Source organism: Penicillium diatomitis, assembly GCF_028827545.1.
Source record: "Penicillium diatomitis strain IBT 30728 chromosome Unknown utg000005l_segment0_segment0, whole genome shotgun sequence".
NCBI classification, from domain to species: Eukaryota; Fungi; Ascomycota; class Eurotiomycetes; order Eurotiales; family Aspergillaceae; genus Penicillium; species Penicillium diatomitis.
Window position 1 is genome coordinate 561,493 of NW_026623177.1, and position 19,354 is coordinate 580,846.

Here is a 19,354-nt window from a genome sequence, read left to right on the forward strand (position 1 = left end):
TTCATTGGCCCATCGTTCTGAACTTCGGCCGGCCTGCCCAGACCGATGCCAAGAAACACGAAAACAGTTCAAATAACCGACGCGTCAAGCGATCGGAGCGATGGTTTGGTTACGCTCAGCGCCGACTTCTCACACTCATCCCAAGTTCTTTGGAATCACAGATTATGACACCTGCACCAAAGGCCGTGAGATGTGAACAGGTCTGGGACTTCCACGGGGGGGGGGGGGGGACGAGCAGGGATTACTCGGCGCCAAGACCGCCACGCACCTCCTGATTTGATCGGAACGGCGAAGTGGTCGGCCATGGGTGGAATCCTGAAATGGACGGGTGGCTTGGGTTCTTGGCGTGACCGAGGAGCGCCCTCGAATAGGTTGGCGATGATGGTCAACTGCTGTGCCTGAGAAGCCGGCTTGGATCTGTTGGGTTGGGTGTCTCGCGTATTCATTTTTGTTGTTGTTGCAGCCTGCAGCCCATGTTGCTTCTACTACTACCCACCCACCCGCCACGCCCCGCGTACCTCTTCCGCAGATAGGATTGTCGGTGATGCTACCAACTTTGCTCAGGGTAGTGGCGGCGGCGGTGGTGGTGGTGGCGGCCTGTAGCCCATCGCTGGTGGATGCCACCGCCGCCGGACACTTTGACAAAATCTCGGGCTGTGCAGACCCGTGGGGAATGAAAAAGTGCTCTGAAAAGACAGAGAGAGGATTCGAGAATTGTATCATCGGGAACTGTTCCGCGGATGGCAAGAACTGCTATGACTCGTGTCAGGGAGACGTCTTTTGCATGGCGAAGACGTGTCCTTCTGTAGGAGTCGAGTGCATCAATGCTTGTGGGTGTGTCAAGGCCACGGATCAAATTGACTGCACGGCGTCAACTTGTTGGAACCAGGTTAGTGTGGTTGTCACGAAAAGAACAAGAAAAAAAAAGCACTGGTTATTCTTGCCATTCGCTTCGCGGGTTCGCTGATATGTCTTTCCTAGGTTTATACCTGTGAATATCAACAAACAGCCCAAGATGTGATGAACTTCTGTTTGGGATTTGATATGGCATCACTGCCCTTTTGGCCGCCGCCGTCAGATGCTCCCGGCGGATGCTCTTGCAACATATGGAATGTGACTCGGCAAGAGACCCTGATAACCTCGCATCTCGACCGATGCCGCAATGACCAGAACTCAATCGATCGACTGGACACGGACGAGAAGAAGAAAGATTATAAACAAGCGTGCACCTGTTGCGCCGAAAGCGCCATAATATCAACGTAAGTCGACGCCTGGCCCATTGAGATTCCGAGGTGTACACGACTTTTATATGATAGTGAGGCTGACCAAGACGACCATGATGGAACACAAACAGGATATGGACCGCCTGTCCCAACACCAAGCCATCTGAAATTGGAGCAGACTCCTGGTACGACTCGTTCTTGAAGCCCCATGGTTGGGACAAGTGTGCTTCGTATCTCGAGAGACACGACTGTGCCGATGAGCTGGGCTTTTCCGTCGACAGCGCCGGAGGAACAAAGTACTTTTACCAACCGGGCAAGCTCCCGCAAAATGGAACACAGACCCTGTTCAATACGGGAGAATCACTCAGCACACCTGCCAGCGGGGCGACCTTTTGCTGGACGGATGGATCTCTCATCCATACTATCACTGCAGCTTCATTCCGAGCAAGTGCGCCGGCGACAACCTCTGATTCCGATGGGCACACGCGGACCGGATCTGCGGTCCTTGCGTCAGCTACCAAGTCGGGGGGAGCTATTCGCGACAGAAGTTCCTCATGGCTTGGTGTGGGCATTGCAGGGACGGTCGTGCTAGTTTTTTCGTGAAACCTTTGCACTTTATATCCCCAGACAATTTGATCCACTACCCGCTCCATGACCAGCACTGAGAAAACTCTCATTCATGAAGCATCCAACAAGGATACCCATGCAATGAATAAATTATGTCATTTCCGGCAGCACGCAGCGCGGGGGCAATAGATCCTTGAGGTGGAGTCGGTTCGAGGAATCTTGTGAACAAATGGACGTGTTACAAGTGCAATGGTCACACATTTCCAATGTGCAAAAGTAGGATTGAAATCAATGTTCCTCAGACCCTGCTTAAGTTCGAAGACATACGAGAGCCTCGAGAACCCTCGCTTTGACTTTATCCATACTTGTCGGACCTTGGCAAGCTTAGCGATATTGTCACAGTACATATACTGTACTTGTGTATTGTTTTGTGTATTGCTTCCAGTGCTACTATCAATCAGCGGATAGCTTTTACGAGGGTTCTTCTGGGGATCTATTCGGCGATCTTCCGGGTCCTTGCGAGATTCTCTATGAGGACAATTCTTGAGAGAACTTCCAATACAGACCTACACCAGGAATTGCCTTGATGTAGATCGTCATTTGTGCAATGATGATTCGGTGGATACAAATTACGCGACTGTTATTCTTCTTGAAGTGCAAGACGGTGGTGATCTGCCGGATAGGTCACGTTTTGTGCAAGTCCCGAGTCGGATCGATTCCATCCAGTCATTCTATTTCGACTCGGCACTTGAACTGCGTAGTATGCGCCCAGATCCTCTAGTGTGACTGTAAATCGAAATCTTGATACAAGCCACACAGCGATTGTGAAGTTTCTCTGCCTCTGATTTACATAGAATAGCCCATAGTCCCATCCGGTTCTATGCTCCATTTTGCATCCTGCAGTTGAACTGAGATTTTCTGCCTTGGTCGAAGGTTACGCAGGCCCCTGATACCCGTCGGCAATCTTCCGCCCCCACGTTGTGTCCCACCAACGTCATCATCATCGTCCTCAAAACTGAGCCATTCGTAAAAACCCTGAGAACAACAAACACCTCCGGACGGCCGGGATTCGAATATCCCCAAAACAAAAACAAAAAACCCATTGATCGATTGATCCAACACCAAACTCACCTGCAGCGCCATCCATCCATCTCTCACACACATCTTCCCCTCCGACCACCCAACCATGACACAAATACCAACGATACCCGGGTCCACAAGCCTTGCCCTCGCCATCCTAGCATCCGGCTACTTATGCGCCCTCTGCATGACACCACCGAATCCCTCGCCCGACCGAACCGAACGACATCAAAAAGACCGTCTCTCCTTCCTCGCCGGCACCGGCGCAACCATCACCCGCCGCATCATCGTCACCGCCATCATCTACCACTCCATCCTCACCCTTCTACCCATCTACGCGTCGTCCCAAACTCTATCCACCTTCTGCCCACGACCTCAGAACCTCAACCCGTCGCTCTTCCACTGGACCCCCACCTCGGCAAGCGCCCTGCTCTTCGTCTGCGCCGGCGCGCTGATCCGACTCGCCGCGTACAAGAGTCTCAGCCGGAACTTCACCTTCCATCTTGCGGCGCCGGATGAGCTCGTCACGACGGGGATCTACGGCTGGGTGCAGCATCCGAGTTATACGGGGATGATGCTGGTGATTGGGGGCATGGTGCTGTTGGTCTTGAGGTGGGATGGGGCGGCGGCGTGTTTTCATGAGGAGGCGTGGCAGGAGCGGTTGCGCGGGTGGGGGGTCATGGTGGTGGCGGGTGGTGCGTGTGTGAATCTGGGGATGTGGTTTATGAGGATGAAGGATGAGGAGGAGATGTTGAGGGGCAAATTCGGGGAGAAGTGGGAGGTTTGGCATCGGTCGACGAAGAGGATGATTCCGGGCATCTTTTAGGAGACCTGCGGATGAGAATTGACATTTGCTTTTCGGGGCGCCAGCAATGTTTCTTCTTTGAATGGGTTCTGAATACTTGGAATGTCCATAGATAGGATTTTTCCCGGGCCGCAGTACCCTTCGGCCAGGAGTATGAGAATCCAGTGGTCATATTCCTGAGTATTCTTCAACATGCAGACACCCTCAGCAGTACTTTGCCTAAAAGAAACGAACACCCGCCGCTTGGAGTTCCACTGAAATCCCCGACTCGACAGATCTACACGTGCGCAGATTTGGAACGATCTATCGTTTCCATCGCCGGGACAGTCGTCCCGTCCAGGGCATCCACGGTGATGTCCACACGCGGCCCCGTAAAGTTCTTGCGTCCGTCGACGAACCACTGAAAGACCGAAATGATGATGATCACGGCAAACGCAGCCACGGCGTAGTCTGGTTCTCGGGCATTAAAAGGTCTGTCCATCGGGAAGACGGGTGCATCAATGCATCACTTACTCATGCTACTGCCAGTCACTGTGCTGGAGGGCGGAAAGACAAACAGAACGGTCGTCAGAGCGATGTATGCCAGTGATACCTTTTCCCCAACTTCCTTTAGCTAGTGGCTTGAAAGCTTGTCTAGGCGAGAGACTTACCATGTCGATGATCCAGCCGATGGTGCTGGAAACTTTCCACTTTCTCTCCGGCAAGGCGCGGCGACCTTGCAAACAATTGACGAGGATGGGCATTGCGTAGGAAAGGTCCAGTGACACCACCGCAGCGGAAATGATTGCATTGAAAGCGCTGCCAAGAACCCAGTCAATACCCAGAGGGAGTCAGTTGTTGACGATTTACTGAAAGGGAGCCGGGCTCACCTGGATGATCCGAGGAAGATACAGCCAAAGATGATGACCACAACAACGGTCAGCATCAAGGCATTGAGTGGTAGCTGAAGGCTGGGGTGGACTTTGGCAAAGAATCGTGATGCAGGAAGACCGCCGTCCCTGATTTTGTCAGATGGTCAATGTCCATGAAACATCTCTCCTGGGTTAGGCGTGGAAGAATACCGACCGTGCAAAAGCAAATATCATCCGGCTGCTAGTGGTCATTACACTTAGAATCGCCATGATCAAGCAAACCAGAGGAAGCCTAGATCGAGTCAGTCCTACAAGATTCAGTGTCAAAGCTTAAAAGTTGTTTTGGATCCCTACATGAGCAGGCAGATTGCACCGGCGGTGTTTTTGGTCGCATCCATGAGAATCTGCAGCAGAGGACCGGCAGCGGACGTGGTGACTTGGTCCATGTTACCGGCCACAAAAAGCAGGACAATCAAAAAGATCGATCCTGTAAAAGTTCCAATACCAACACAAGAGACCATGATCTTGGGCCCCTCGATCGATGGATTCGGCACCTCTGACAGTCGAATGGTCAATTGAGTTAAGCATGTCCAGTTCTTAAGCAATCTCACCTTCAATCATATGAACAACCGCATCCTATGAACTCGTCAGAAAGGCATGATCCTGGATCCTCAACTCATAAAAACTTACGAAAGCCGTGACGCCAAGTCCTCCCTGCAGCAAGCCCAACAGCCAAGCAACCCCATCAGGCCCTGAGTCATGACGTCTCAGTGTTTCGTTATGATAATGAACCGGCGTTCTGCTTGCGACTTACACCCCGTAGTATTGACAAAGTTGCAAAACACAAAGCTGATGGTCGTTAGCAGATTGCCTCCAAGGTCTGGCAGTCTCGCACTCACTAAGCGGAATTGAAATTAGGCGACGCGCACGCCAAAACAGTGATTGACACGAGAGCGAATCCGCCAATTGACCAGGTGACTATCTGATATTAGCGCCTGATTGCAACTGCAACAATGTCGGGAGAACGGTTGATACATACAAGCACCACGATAGATCAGCGGCAGAATGGAATTTCCAAAGGCGTTGATCACAAAGGCGCCAAGAGTCAATCCGACGTAGATGAGGAATTGGTGCCACCGCTCAGCGACATAGCCCTTGGAAAATCGAGACCGGTTAGTTTCGTCTTTCGGCGGAGTATATGAAAACGTCAGTGATGTCTTACAGTGTGCATAGCCGAGATACAGCCGACAACGAGTTGACTCGAAAGCAAGGAATTGGTCGCAACGAGGGCAACCTAAGCACGGTCATTAGATGAGTCCAAATTACTCTCACATTGGTAGATGTTCTCTCTGCCTTACCCAGCCAGCGACATTGATCCAGCCGGTAATCCAAGAAAGTAGAGGAACCCACTCGGGCCAGGCGACTAGGTCCAATAGATCAGCACAAGAATTGTCTCAGAGACAACCACGATACACACAGGGTAACACTTACTAACGGCAACCCAGTGATATTGACCACCGGCGCTGAAAAGATGATGTCAGCATCATCACCACCAATTAGCAAGTAGGGCTGTATCCCACAACATACGTGGGATATGCAGAGAGGAACTCAGCCAGTGAAGTAGCAATGCACAAGTTGCACAGTCCGGCGGTGACCAATCCTGCGCAACAAGCAGGTGAGCTGGGAGGTCTTCCAGTTGAAGAGTCAAATTGGCCAAAAAATTGCCGGCCTCACGTACCCCAGATTACACTTGTGCTCCCTCCAGACGTGATACTGATCGACAAGCTCGCAGCAAGAGCTGTCCATGACTGAGATAGGGAAAAGAAAGGCCATCAGTTCACCCTTGCATCTACCATTCTAGGTATGTCTCCAGCTCTCTCTCATCTGATTCGAGACTCACATTAAGTACTGCAAATGCCAATCCTAGCATTGAACTATGAGGAACTCGAGTATCAGTGACCATCCTTGGACATGCATAAGCGTCAAAATCCAGATCTCACCACATTGAATACTGGCGCTTTAGCTCTGGCTTGTGGCCGAGAGCTGCCAGCTGAGCATCGTCATTCTGTAGGTGACCACTTTTAACCTCCAGTGAAGATGTCATGATATAGCTGTGGAGTCCAGTCGAAGGAAGTATCGTTTTGAGTGGGAAATCAACCAGCGGACTTGAGAATTTATGTTGTATTTGAGAAGAGACAACCGACTCATCCTAGTAGAAAGCCGCTTGGGGTTTCCTCGTCTGAGGTGTCTTGCCCGCCCGCATGTCATATACTACCTACCCAGTAGGTACTAGGTACTGACTGGTAGTACTGGCGTCGGAAAGGGACTGATATAGTACTTTACGGTCAACTCCGACGAGAGGCAAGGGGCAGGTGACGGCGGTGGATAGAGTCACAAGCAGAGGTAGCATTCCCACTTCCACCCTGATTCAATTGCAGTGGAGTATGGATGATGTGTTGACATATCGTGCGGAGAACACTGCGTAAACTGCGTGGGTAGTGAGAATCAGGCTGCATATCACCGTGAGATCCGTACCCACTACGATAGGTCAATCTCCTTGTTGAGATAGCTTGGTGGTCAGGCGTGTCACCAGCGTGGTGCGCGCCCACGCACACCACCTTCGTAGCTTAGATAGGCACCTCTCACCAGATGCAATCTCACCATTCCTTTCTCCCCTCTTTTGGGTCTGCTACGTTCTCACAGTAGCCTCCAATAGGTTATGAGCCCTGCTTAGCGCACAAAAAGTGAGGTTATTCACATTTCCTCACTGCCTAGGCATAACTTGCTAAATAACCTCTTTTTCTATCGTTTTTCGGCGCCTTTTGCGCCTTCTACAGAGTGCAGACTTCGTACCTCCTTATAACTTGACGATCCCTACGGCTACCGAAGCTATCGTATCGAATCGTCGCCAAAGTCCCTCCTTCGGCTTTAACGCTATTTAAAAATATACAAAATCCTTCCGGCTTCTACGCCATTTTCAGAGCTCTTACGCTCTTTACCTGCGCAGCGGTATATCGCCGTAGCAGGTACGCCTACGTAGCGGTACTTCGCCGTAGTAGGACTACTATATAATATACCTTCGTTATCGTAGACCTTATACCTTCCGGCTCTTACGCTATTTAGAGCTTTTAAGCTCTATATCACCTACGTAGCGGCACTTCGTCGTAGTAGGATCAACACATTTACGCATATTTAATATAGTTTCCGATCTCGAGGCTTATAAGGCGGCTAAAATCTTCGCCGAATTAGTCCCTACACTTAAGGGAAGAGCCAACTTCGAGAAATAGAAACAGGGGCTTTAATTTATTGTAGATAGCCTAGACGAAGATCTATAGTCTATCATTATAGGTAACCTAATATACCCTATTCAAGAGCCTCGTGATACTCCTACAGAGGAAGCTATCTAAAACGTCCTTTTCGCTTAACTTAGACGAGAACCTACCGAAGAGGAATTCAATAAGTAGATCAATAAGAATATAACTTAACTAAATAACCGATTTCACTGGTTTCGCCGAAAATATACGCTTACGAAATACCTTATCTATTATACACTTAGCGATTTAGCTCGTAGCTTTATACGCGATTACAAAGATTTATATGAAATCTTCCTTCGTATTAGTAACACATACGGTACTAGTAACTACACTGCTTTGAGCCATAGGCTATTATCTTTAATTAAGCTTACTTATACTAGTAGTAATCCGTATAATTTCGTTACTAAATAGTAAGCTGCTTTGGACCTTACGAATTCAGCCGTTCTAAATATCCCCTTACTACCTAAATAGGCTCTAGCCTATTTTAAGCTTATAATCAATAGCTACTAAAGTATAAAGGGTTTCTTAAACACGTATAAACCTCTAGCTAATCCGGACAGCATGCTTAACTATATTTTCGGTAAATTTATTGAATATAAGTCGAATAAAAAGTCTGTAAATATAGCAATCGTAGCCGTTTCTACCTTAAAAGATACGAAATCTACGCAAAATAACGATCGAGATAGAGGTAGAGGTAGAGGCCGAGGTAATAGAGGCCGCGGGAGAGGCTCCGGACGAGGTCGTGGTTAAAGTTAAAATAATAAAGATAATAATAATTAGCCACCGAATTACTATATCTACTATAAGCGTTTAATAGCTTATACTAGTAAGTAGTGCTTCTTTAACCCTAAATCTAAGGGCGCCTCTTAAGGCGGAGTTGATATAGTAGTAGCTAGTACTTCTAATTCAAAAAAGGACTTAAAATCGAAAGAGAAATCTGAGAAGATTTTAATAAGCTTCGCCGAAATAAGCTTATTAGCCGTTAATATTACGGCTATATTAATAGACGACGAATAGTATACTTAGATAGTAGACTCTAGCGTATTAGCGTATATAATACCTTATTATACAAATTTTATTAATTTCACGCTACTTATTACCGATGTGAAGCTTCCAAACGGTTATTAAGTATAGACTAAAGGATATAGTAATATTATCCTGAATTTTTCGAACGAAAATACTATTTCTGAGCTTAAGCTACTTAAAGTCTAGTGTATTCCTTCGTTTAATATAAATCTTATTTCTTTATAGTAACTTACGAAGGATTCTGGCGTTAAGACTCGATTTAATAGGGAATACGGCTCTCTCTATAGGGGGGTAGAGCTTATCGTTACGGCTAAGCAGGAGAACGGTTAATATTAGATCCGTACCTATAATAGTAATAGTTATATTAATATACTTAGAGCTCTATCTGTTTAACTATCCTACGTATTTAGTAATAGTTATATACCCGCCGTAGATTCGGCTATAGCTTCTTAAATCGGCAAGATTCAACCTATTTTAATAGACCTAGCTTATCGTAGAGCCTACCACGTAGGCGAGTAAAAGGTTAAGCGTATACCTGATTTTGCAGAAGGAATCATTATCAAAAAGGGTTCCGGTATTATATTTCTATATCCTCCTTATATCCTAGGGAAGGGATACTTCTTATCTTTTAGAAGAGGTAAGCGTATTAAGACTATACCGGTATAAAAGCTTTATATCGATATTTAGGGTTCTATTTCTATCGTAAGCGTTAGAGGCTATCGTTATTTTGTAACCGTTATTAATGATATAACGTGTTTCTGTTAGGTCTTCCTACTAAAGGCTAAAAGCGAAATTACTAATAAGATTTATATACTAGTAACCTACTTTTTAACGTAATTTAACTATAAAGTCAGGGTGATTTTAGGCGATAATACGTAAGAATATATTGAAATCGCTACTTTTTGCGAAGAAAACGGTATTATTTAGGACCCTGTTCCCTCCTATATACCTTAGCTTAACGGTATTACGGAGATTAGGAATCGTTAGCTTATTAAGCCGCTAATCGCTATATTAGCTAAGAATTAGCTTCCTAAATATCTATAGGGCGAGCTACTTTTAGGTGTTAATTATATAATAAACCGTCTCTGGCAGTCTACTATTAATATAACTCTATATGAAGCTTTCTATAGCAAAAAGCTAGATATTTTAAATCTACGCGCCCTTAGCTACTAAGCTTGGTATCTGATTCTAAAGGAACGTAGGACAGATAAGCTTTCTCTATATATAGCCGAAGTAAGGCTAGTAGGCTATAGTACTAATAGATATCGACTCTATAATATTTATTTAAAGAAGATCGTAGTCTCTCGTAATATAGTCTTTAATGAGAATATAACGAAGGACCTACCTAAGCCTACGTATGATCTTGATATAGAGCTAAAGTTAGTTCCTGCGTAATCTACGGCTAATTAACGCCGTTATATACTATCGGATTTCTTACCGGCTAATAGCGATTAACTAATTTAGCTAGATTTGGCTAATAGCCCTAATAAGCTAGTATAGCTAGTGACTCTATCTCCTTATATTCTAATAGGAGACCTACTATTATCTGAGCGGTCTAATATACTACTTTCTTTATTTGAACGCGAAGTCTAACTTAAAAAGCTTCGGGAACAGATCAAGCGGAGATTCGCCTATAAATAGAATGAATATATCGACGATAGCCCTTAAACTATAGAGGATAGTTCCGAAACTGTCGAGGGTAGTCCTGGAAATATTAATGATAATCTTTAAACTATAGAGGGTAGTTCTGAAACTGTCGAAAGTAGTTCTTAAAATATACCTGAGATAGGTCTTCGGCGTTCCTTACGAGTCCGTAAGAAGACTTAAGCGGCTATAGAGTTAGAGGAATATTTACGTTTTCTTAAGCGTTTAAATATAGCTCTAGCTAATTATATTAAATACGCTACTTTTTTAGTTCGTAGTGTAGCTGTAGACGTATAACTACTTCTAAAGCTTTTATATTAAGCTTCAGCTTAGTTAACGCTATATAAACTAGATAGCTAGTAGGATATAATATAGAATTGTAGTAAGGATAAACAGACTAAATAGATTGAAGCTATAGATAAGGAAATATATAAGTAGCTGACAAACGGTACCTAGCGCGTATGTGATCTTCCTACTAAGGGCACTAAAAAGACGCTTCTTCTACTTCGATGGGTCTTTTGTATCAAGGACGATAGGACCTATAAAGCGCGTCTCGTTGTAAAAGGGTTTAAGCAACGCGAAGGAATCGATTATCTTGATGTTTATGTAAGTATAGCTAAAGCTTTAAGCTTTAAAATATTCTGCGTAATCGCTGTGTATTTCGGCTGGTAGATGTATTATATTGACTTCGTTGCGGCGTTTCTTAACGTAGAGCTTCTTGAAGAAATCTATATTCAACTTCCTGATGGTTTTAAAGAGCCTGGAAAATGCGGCCTTCTTTTGAAGACTTTGTACGGTCTAAAACAGAGTCCTCGCGAATGGTATAATACTGTCTATGGGGCTCTAATGGTAATTGGATTTATTCGCTTGTAAGCGGACTATTCGGTGTTCGTGTATATGAAACGTAAGCTCTATCTTCTTATATACGTTGATGATATGCTGATTATTATGCCTTTGGACGTATCTCTTATATGGCTTAAGGACTATATTCGAAAATCCTTCGATATCACCGATAACGGTACTGCTACGCGATTCCTTGCGATTGATATTATTTAATCTGTAGATGGCAAAGTCATGCTTTCTTAGCTCGCCTATATTCGCAAAGTCCTCGCGAAATTCAACCTATAAGATATATACGTAGTCCCTACGCTATTTTATGATAAGGAGATCCTATAACCGCGTAAGGATACTGCTACTCCGGCGGAAGTTGAAGCTTACCGCAAGATGGTGGGCTTACTTATTTGGCTAATGGTCAATACGCGACTAGATATTGTATTCGTAGTTACAAAGCTTGTAAGATATGCGTATAATCCCTCCGCGAAGTATATAACTGTATTGAAGCGTATCTTTCGATATCTTAAGGGTTCTGAAACGCTTACTATCGCGTATTCCTACTTACCAGACCCCCTCTTTGGATTCGTTGATGTAGATTGGGCCGGTAAATATGCGGATAGCAGTATGTCAACCTCCGGCTTCCTTTTCAAGCTTGCGAATGGTGCGATTACTTGGGCTTGCAAAAAGTAAATATGCGTTGCTCTTTCCTCTATAGAAAGCGAGTATGTGGCTGTATCTTTAGCTGTCTAAGAGGTGTTGTGGCTGTAGCTTTTCCTTAAGGAACTTAATATGGAGTCCCTTTTGCAACTTCCTACTGTAATCTACGAGGATAACTAAGGCGCTATTTACCTCACTGAAAGCCATGATTTATACTAACGAACGAAGTATATTAACGTTAAATACTATTATATTAGAGACCAAGTCTCTAGGGGGGTATGCAAATTCGTCAAAATCTCTACCACAGAGTAGGCAGCAGATGGCTTCACTAAGCCGCTGTAGCGAGTCTAATTCGAGAGGTTTCTACACCTTTTGGGCATGAAAAAGCTCTGATTCAACAGCCTTTCCAGCGAGCTTAATTCTAAGGGTTTAAACACCTTTTTGAGCTCAAAAAGCTGTATTAAGGCGTTATTAATATATTTGTATGATCACTTTTCATTTTTTTTTTCGTGTTTTGAGTGAGATTGGTGGATCGAGGTCCAGGGGGGTGTTGAGATAGCTTGGTGGTCAGGCGTGTCACCAGCGTGGTGCGCGCCCACGCACACCACCTTCGTAGCTTAGATAGGCACCTCTCACCAGATGCAATCTCACCATTCCTTTCTCCCCTCTTTTGGGTCTGCTACGTTCTCACAGTAGCCTCCAATACTCCTCACTGCGAGTAAGCGATCGCCAAAGTACACCAGATTGAAGTACCCAGTACATGTGCTCGTACTCAGGTTGAGTGAGGTGGTTGTTGTCCGAGTCTCCGCTCCCCGATACGACGGCTCCACTCTTTAGATTGACGATTTGTCGGTGGAGACCGCTTGTCTGCGATAGGAGCCAATCGACGTCGCCGCTGGCGTCTTATCACAAGATTAGGTGGTATCGCCTTATCAGCCTAGGGCCCGCCTCCGCACTGGTCCCAAACTCTCACGGGAGCTCTCGACAGCTTACAGTTTCCACTGTTTACACTGACAGTACTCCTGTCAGGTCTGCCACCCCGATTGAATACTGTAGTAGAACCAAGTTGATCATTTTCCAATCCCGGACAGACGTCCAGAGCTGGGAGTCAGCACCATCTCCTGCTCCACACAAGGTTTCTCACCACGTGCACTGACTGGGCTAGCCCGCCACGGCTCGACTTGCTCTTTTCGTCAATCTCATCGCATGGCCCTCCCTAACTGGTGATGCTATTTCGGCAAGCTATCTCGAGAGATCCCTGGCTCGCTGCACGTCCTTGATTAGCACCGCGGCATGACAGTTGAGAAACGAGGGGATTTGAACCTAGATCGGGTGCATTATTGAACCTGCTGCATGAACAAGCTACGACTCCAGGAAGAGTATATTAACAAGACAGGGTCATCAGGTTTCCACAATTAAATATCCTCGCGTCCATCCCTTCTGATCGACCGGTATCACTTCCACTCCGACTCGTTGATCGCTGAGCATCAACGACGACACCCACGTCGCGATGGTCTTTAGAAAAGGACTTGGTCTGCTGGCTGCTGCGCTGGCAGCTCAGACATACGCAGCTTCGACCAGCCAGCCTCGTGACGACAATGCCACTTGCAAGAAGACCACCGTCGCGATTCTGTAGGTGATCAACTACCCAGTTCCATAGATACCTATAGTACCCGTGTACTGACACAACCCAAGAGGTGGAGGAATGGCAGGCGTAGCTGCAGCCGTAAGTACCTCATCCCCTTCTTGAACTGGACCTACCCACTTGAGACAGTATCCCCTGACTGACTCGGCCGTCGATCCAGCAAGCCTTGTCCAACTCCTCGATGCATGACTTTGTCATCATTGAATATCGTGACACCCTGGGTGGTCGCGTGATGCATACCGAATTCGGCAGGGACCCTCATGGTAAACCATATACCGTCGAGTTGGGAGCCAACTGGGTGAGTACAGCAATAACAGTTGATAATGCGGGTGGCTTGGACCTCATCTAATCAACAATGGTCCAAATAGGTGCAGGGACTGGGATCTCCTGGTGGTCCAGGTAAGAAAACCCCGGTCTAGAGTAAACAGAACTCGTCTAGAGTCGCTTGATTTCCGTCTTCGGAACATCTCGGCATTCATACTAATCGCTTGTTGATGATTAGAAAATCCCATCTGGACTTTTGCTAAAAAGTGGGTGGTGAAAAACACTTTCTCCAATTACAGTTCCATTCTGACCTACAATGAGACGGGTTATACCGACTATTCCTCCCTCTTGGATGAATATTCGACTTCTTACGATGATGCAGCCGTCGCCGCGGGCGATCTTCTCACAGAGAATGGCCAAGACCAGACAGCTCGCACCGGCCTTGCTCTTGCCGGATGGAGACCCAAGGTCGACGACATGACGCGTCAGGCTGTGGAGTGGTGGGAGTGGGGTGAGTTTGTTTTTCTTTTCGTTTGATATATCCGCTACACGAGCCCTTCGCAGAAAATGTCAGCGCTAATCTCAGCTCTGGATTGAAAGATTGGGAGGACGCCTACTCTCCAGAAGAAAGCTCATTCATCTACGGAGTTGCTGGGTCCAACCTGACATTCAACCAATTCAGCGATGAAAACAACTACGTATGGGATCAGCGTGGCTACAGCCGGATCATCGCCCAGGAAGCCTCCACTTTCCTCAAACCAAATGATCCGCGTGTACAGCTCAACTCCATCGTCACCAACGTGACTTACTCCAAAGACGGCGTGACCATCCACAAGCAGGACGGCAGCTGCGTCTCGGCCGCATACGCCATCTGCACCTTTTCCCTCGGCGTGCTGCAGAGCGACGCCGTCTCGTATAGTCCACCCCTGCCCCAATGGAAGCAAACGGCCATCCAAAAGTTCAGCATGGGCACATACACCAAGGTCTTCCTCCAATTCAACGAAACCTTCTGGCCACGCGATACGCAATTCTTCCTCTACGCCGACCCCACCCGTCGCGGCTACTATCCCGTCTTCCAGTCCCTGTCCGCACCGGGCTTCATCCCCGAATCCAACATCATCTTCGTCACTGTCGTCTCGCAAGAATCCTACCGCATCGAGCGCCAATCTGACGCGCAGACCCAACAGGAAGTCATGGCCGTGCTCCGCAAAATGTATCCCGACCTGAAAATCCCCGAACCCACCGCATTCATGTACCCGCGATGGTCCACCACCCCCTGGTCCTACGGAAGTTACTCTAACTGGCCGCCCTCGACCACCCTCGAGATGCACGAGAATCTGCGCGCCAACGTCGACCGTCTCTGGTTCGCGGGCGAGGCGACCAGCGCGCAGTACTTTGGTTTCTTGCACGGGGCCTGGTATGAGGGCCGCGATGCCGGCGAGCGGATTGCGGGTTTACTGGGCAAAAAGTGCGTGATCCCGGGACAGTGCCATGAGCGGGAATACTGGGAGCGGTTGAATGGAAGTTCGCCGCTGGCGGATTATAGTGTTCTTGATGGGTGGGTGACAAATAGCTTCTACTCGAGTTCCTGATTCGCGGTTTCTTGAGGGATTTGTATCCCGTGCACACGATGATCGAGCGTGAGCGTTAGGCGATGCATATCAATTGACTTTATCTCTTCAATCCGTTGTGTGAACAGAGAGCATGTCATTTAGTTGTCCAGAGTATATCAGATCTGAATCTGGGATTTCACGGGATGAACAGGTACCGTAGCTGTTCTCTGCTGTTGACAGTAACCCCGGGGCTGGGAATGTCTCGTCCAGGGTCTTTTTACCCTGGACCTTTGACTAACCAGTCCTGCCCGGGTACTACCTAAGGGAAGTCCATATGTTTCTAGCCCGTGGCTCGAGCAGAAAGTCAACAATGTACTTACTACGACCACGTCATCCATGCTGCATATCAATGGGGAAAAGCCCGCTGATCATGTATGAGACTTGATGCCCACGAGAGGTACTCGAATCATGATGTCAATGCAACAGGATGTGATCACTATCTTGAAGGAGGCCTGTTTGATGTGTTTTCTTTTTATTTTCCTTTCATCAAGTTACTGTAATGATAGCCTTGTTGGAATGGGATCATGTAGATTGGAGGGGGGGCAGAGGAAATCATCTGACCCAACCTAGAGATGGATGTAGTCTCAAAGACATGAAAAAGAGATGAAGGTAGGGGAAAAGATGGGAGGGCGAACATTCTCGGAGCCAGTATAATGCGAGTGCTCGATCTGTCAGTCGAAGATCGAACAGCTTTAAATAAACCTAAACACCTGCAAGGCAGTTCTTCGGAAAACGTCTCTCGAGAATGAGAAATGCCCCAGCTCGACAACGACCAGCATTGCCGTAATATATGACACCGAAAGAAAAAGAAAATGTGAAAAATCGAAAGAAGAAAAAAATGTCACCACGCAAGATCCAATGGTGGAGACGAGGGATGGAAAAAAGGCCAAACAACGCAGAACCGATGAACACCGAATTCAAATCAAATATCCAATCCGATGGAAGGACTTCGTTATCGAGCGTGATACGCATCAAGCGCTTGCTGCATATCCGATAGTGACTCTTTGCTCCCGTAGGCGTCCATGAGTTGTTGATTACGGGCCATTCGCTTCTCTTCCTCGATCATGGCAGTTGCGTGACGCGCTTTGGCGTCCATGTAATAATTGTAGCCGGCAAAGCCTGATAGTTGAGAAGAAGAAAAAAAAGTGTTAGCTCTATCTGCCGATGGTCATGCCGATGGCTTTTCGTCTTGGACGGTTGTTGAAGGTGTCTGTGCCGATGCCTTTGCCGATGATTCCGCCGATATCCGGAGGATACGGGGCAAGGAGGAGAAGAGCTCAACTCGTGCAGACTTGGGAATTGGCAGACTTGGATCAAGAAACCAAATTTGAGAGGATGAAGGAGTACAATGTTTTTGAAAAGGCAAGGAAAAGAAAAATCCAGGGACATACTTAGGCCGATGACTGCGACCACGGGTAGATACCTGTTCAAAGGAGTGAAGTGTTAGCATTGCAATGGATCAATTGCGTCCGTGAATAGCATCCAGTTTCAGGGGGGGGGGGGGGGGGGGGTTTGAGATAGATAAGAAGGATCGTACGCACCAGCGAATAGGCCGGGGTTTAATTGCTGGACCGGTGGGATGTGGTCGGTGTGATGGACTTGTGCCTGGGAAAGCGTATTGCGACATGACTGCAAGACGGTGTGGTGGTTGATTTGACAAGGAGGTGGAATTGGAGGTTCGCACAAAAGATCTCCTAGGGGATGAACGTTGAAGAAAGTCAAAAGTCAAAGGGGATTTGTGCTCAGTGAAGATGGAAAGAAGAAGAAATGTGGCGCGTGTTCGAGTCGGAGGGTAATCCTCCGTATAAAGCAAACGGTAGCAACCCGAACCACGAATCGCAACTGGGCCCAAGAGCCAAGGGAGGATCGGCCGTGGGAAATGCGGGGGTGGCATGACGCGGAGAAGGTGGAATGAGTACTTGGGCGGTACATGCTCGACGACCGAGATCTACTGCCTTGATGCGAGTCTTCGCGGGAAGGGCTCAGGTACCTTTGATGTGCCCTGTAGGCCTGTCCCAGACTCCGAAGTTCCAACAGCACGAGTCAGTGAACGAGTCTGGCTGATGTAATTCCCACGAATCAAACCATCCACCGCCTGACTTCATATTGTCTGATGATCTTCAGACCCACGGCTGATTGACGAGCTCTCTCCATGTTTTGCCATTCTACAGTCCAAGATGACGCTCATCATTTGTCGCCCAGCCAATTACCTCCTGTATCGCGCGCGGTACTGTCGCTCAAGAAGTGGTGTGACTTGACGTTAAGGTACTACCTTTGTTGTCGCTGAACAGACTGCATCGGTGAGGACCCGCAGACAGGGTTGCCATAAGACCGAGTATGATCATGGACTCCGAGACGAAGGGTAACTATAAAGTCCCCACCCCAATTCAGGGATTCTCCAAACTGATATGGCAGCTATGCAGCAGATTGTCATTTCACAGAGCAACTTGCAACTTGATCCAAGCCATCGAAGAGTTCCAGTGTGAGGAAATTGATGATTGTCAAATTTACCAAGTCCACCACAGCACACGATAAATGCAGGCCTCTCCACTGGAGAGTCTCACTCTCCAGTCCCTCTCCTGCTTGGGCGTAATGCACTGCCCCGGATCCACCACGCCCCCCCGGACACTGCCGTTATTCATCCGATTGCGGATGTTTCATCGTCAATGCGGCCTGAGCCCTTGAGAGCCCTGCACCAGTACTCATGAAATGATCTCCGTGCTTTGGTGATCTGGTTTAGCTTACCTAGTACTTATGTCAAGCTCTCACCTTCTGCATGTCTGTTTCCTCTCACATAATCACCGTCTCGACTGAGCCTTGCATTCATGTGAGAGGTGAAGCATTTTCGTATCGATGATTCGATAGGCAAACTTCAACCGTGTCCTCGGTGGTCAACTCGGCGTGAATAGAGCTGCTAACGTCTTCAATCTCATGATCGATCGTCAACGATCCATACCCTCCGAGTCTGACTCTGACGAGGTATGGCCATCTTCCCACTTGATCAGCAGTTTGGATTCATCTCAATATCAGATGCGAAACATAATAGTCTCTCAACACATGGCATGATTTCCAGTGACAACTGAACCGTCGTGGACGCGACCGTAGATTTTGATAAAGGGACTCGAGCAGCTTACAATCAGAGCATGCGATTGTGGCGCGACGATGTGCATGTAAATAATTTCCGATTCACGGCGGTTGTCGCTCCGTTCACCACTCTCGCAGTCTTGGGCCCTTTACCCGGCCCGGTAGGTAAGGTACTCTTCGACGGATCACAGCGATGGAAAGGATTAGGTCGAAGACGGTCAAGACAGTGACACCGTTCTTGTTCATTTTCACTCAAAATTATACCACAGATCTGACGAACTAATGGTTATTGATGCAATACCCGGTAAAGTAGGTAGACTGAGCAACATTCGGAAACTACCGGTGCAAGAAACAAGCTTAGTTTTAAGATGGGCTCATATAACAGTACCGAACATTTGTTCTTCGGCTCATCCATTTATGGCAGGTAGCTGCTTGCTGCTCGAAGAAGGCAGATGGAATGGTAGTAATAGAATGATTGTCGCATGTCCCACATCAAAGTTCCAGGGAGATCATGCTGAACTGGATGATTGGTGAATTCAAGAACCTCAGGGGGCCGACAATTAGCAAGTTGACACCTGCGCTGTGGTAGTTATGAGGCAGATTGTTCATCCGGCTTCGTCATATCTGGAGTCCGGAGTGGTAGAATCTAGACCTTCCAATGGATCCGCGAATGCATTCCCATTCAATAGGATTAGGTAGTTCATAGTTCGTAATGATGTATCAGCCATTCCTGAATCCTGCCGGACT

General features: G+C 47.3%; 5 protein-coding genes across 5 annotated transcripts; 3 read left to right on the forward strand and 2 right to left on the reverse strand.

The window, feature by feature from the left end:
* Window positions 1-565: 565 nt before the first annotated feature.
* Window positions 566-1,826, forward strand: N7539_004842 (uncharacterized protein; the record flags this gene model as incomplete). Its single annotated transcript, XM_056934444.1, has 3 exons — window positions 566-893; window positions 1,010-1,259; window positions 1,355-1,826. Coding segments are annotated over 3 exons (1,050 nt in total), but the record flags the coding sequence as incomplete, so codon positions are not given.
* A 1,150-nt stretch (window positions 1,827-2,976) lies between these two features.
* On the forward strand, window positions 2,977-3,696 carry N7539_004843 (methyltransferase family protein; the record flags this gene model as incomplete). The annotated part of the gene is made up of 1 exon (XM_056934445.1): window positions 2,977-3,696. The coding sequence occupies one exon, from the start codon at window positions 2,977-2,979 to the stop codon at window positions 3,694-3,696; it is 720 nt and encodes a 239-aa protein (XP_056789639.1).
* Window positions 3,697-3,952: 256 nt separating this feature from the next.
* On the reverse strand, window positions 3,953-6,630 carry N7539_004844 (uncharacterized protein; the record flags this gene model as incomplete). Its single annotated transcript, XM_056934446.1, has 18 exons — window positions 3,953-4,125; window positions 4,189-4,288; window positions 4,326-4,473; window positions 4,545-4,673; window positions 4,741-4,818; window positions 4,881-5,082; window positions 5,138-5,162; window positions 5,217-5,278; window positions 5,341-5,375; window positions 5,426-5,504; window positions 5,566-5,680; window positions 5,749-5,820; window positions 5,885-5,949; window positions 6,018-6,049; window positions 6,114-6,186; window positions 6,265-6,334; window positions 6,427-6,460; window positions 6,527-6,630. The coding sequence occupies 18 exons, from the start codon at window positions 6,628-6,630 to the stop codon at window positions 3,953-3,955; spliced, it is 1,596 nt and encodes a 531-aa protein (XP_056789640.1).
* A 6,881-nt stretch (window positions 6,631-13,511) lies between these two features.
* On the forward strand, window positions 13,512-15,502 carry N7539_004845 (uncharacterized protein; the record flags this gene model as incomplete). The annotated part of the gene is made up of 6 exons (XM_056934447.1): window positions 13,512-13,633; window positions 13,697-13,727; window positions 13,807-13,944; window positions 14,015-14,045; window positions 14,149-14,421; window positions 14,475-15,502. 6 exons carry the CDS (start codon window positions 13,512-13,514, stop codon window positions 15,500-15,502), a joined length of 1,623 nt encoding a protein of 540 aa, XP_056789641.1.
* Window positions 15,503-16,475: 973 nt separating this feature from the next.
* On the reverse strand, window positions 16,476-17,150 carry N7539_004846 (uncharacterized protein; the record flags this gene model as incomplete). The annotated part of the gene is made up of 2 exons (XM_056934448.1): window positions 16,476-16,642; window positions 17,096-17,150. 2 exons carry the CDS (start codon window positions 17,148-17,150, stop codon window positions 16,476-16,478), a joined length of 222 nt encoding a protein of 73 aa, XP_056789642.1.
* Window positions 17,151-19,354: the final 2,204 nt, after the last annotated feature.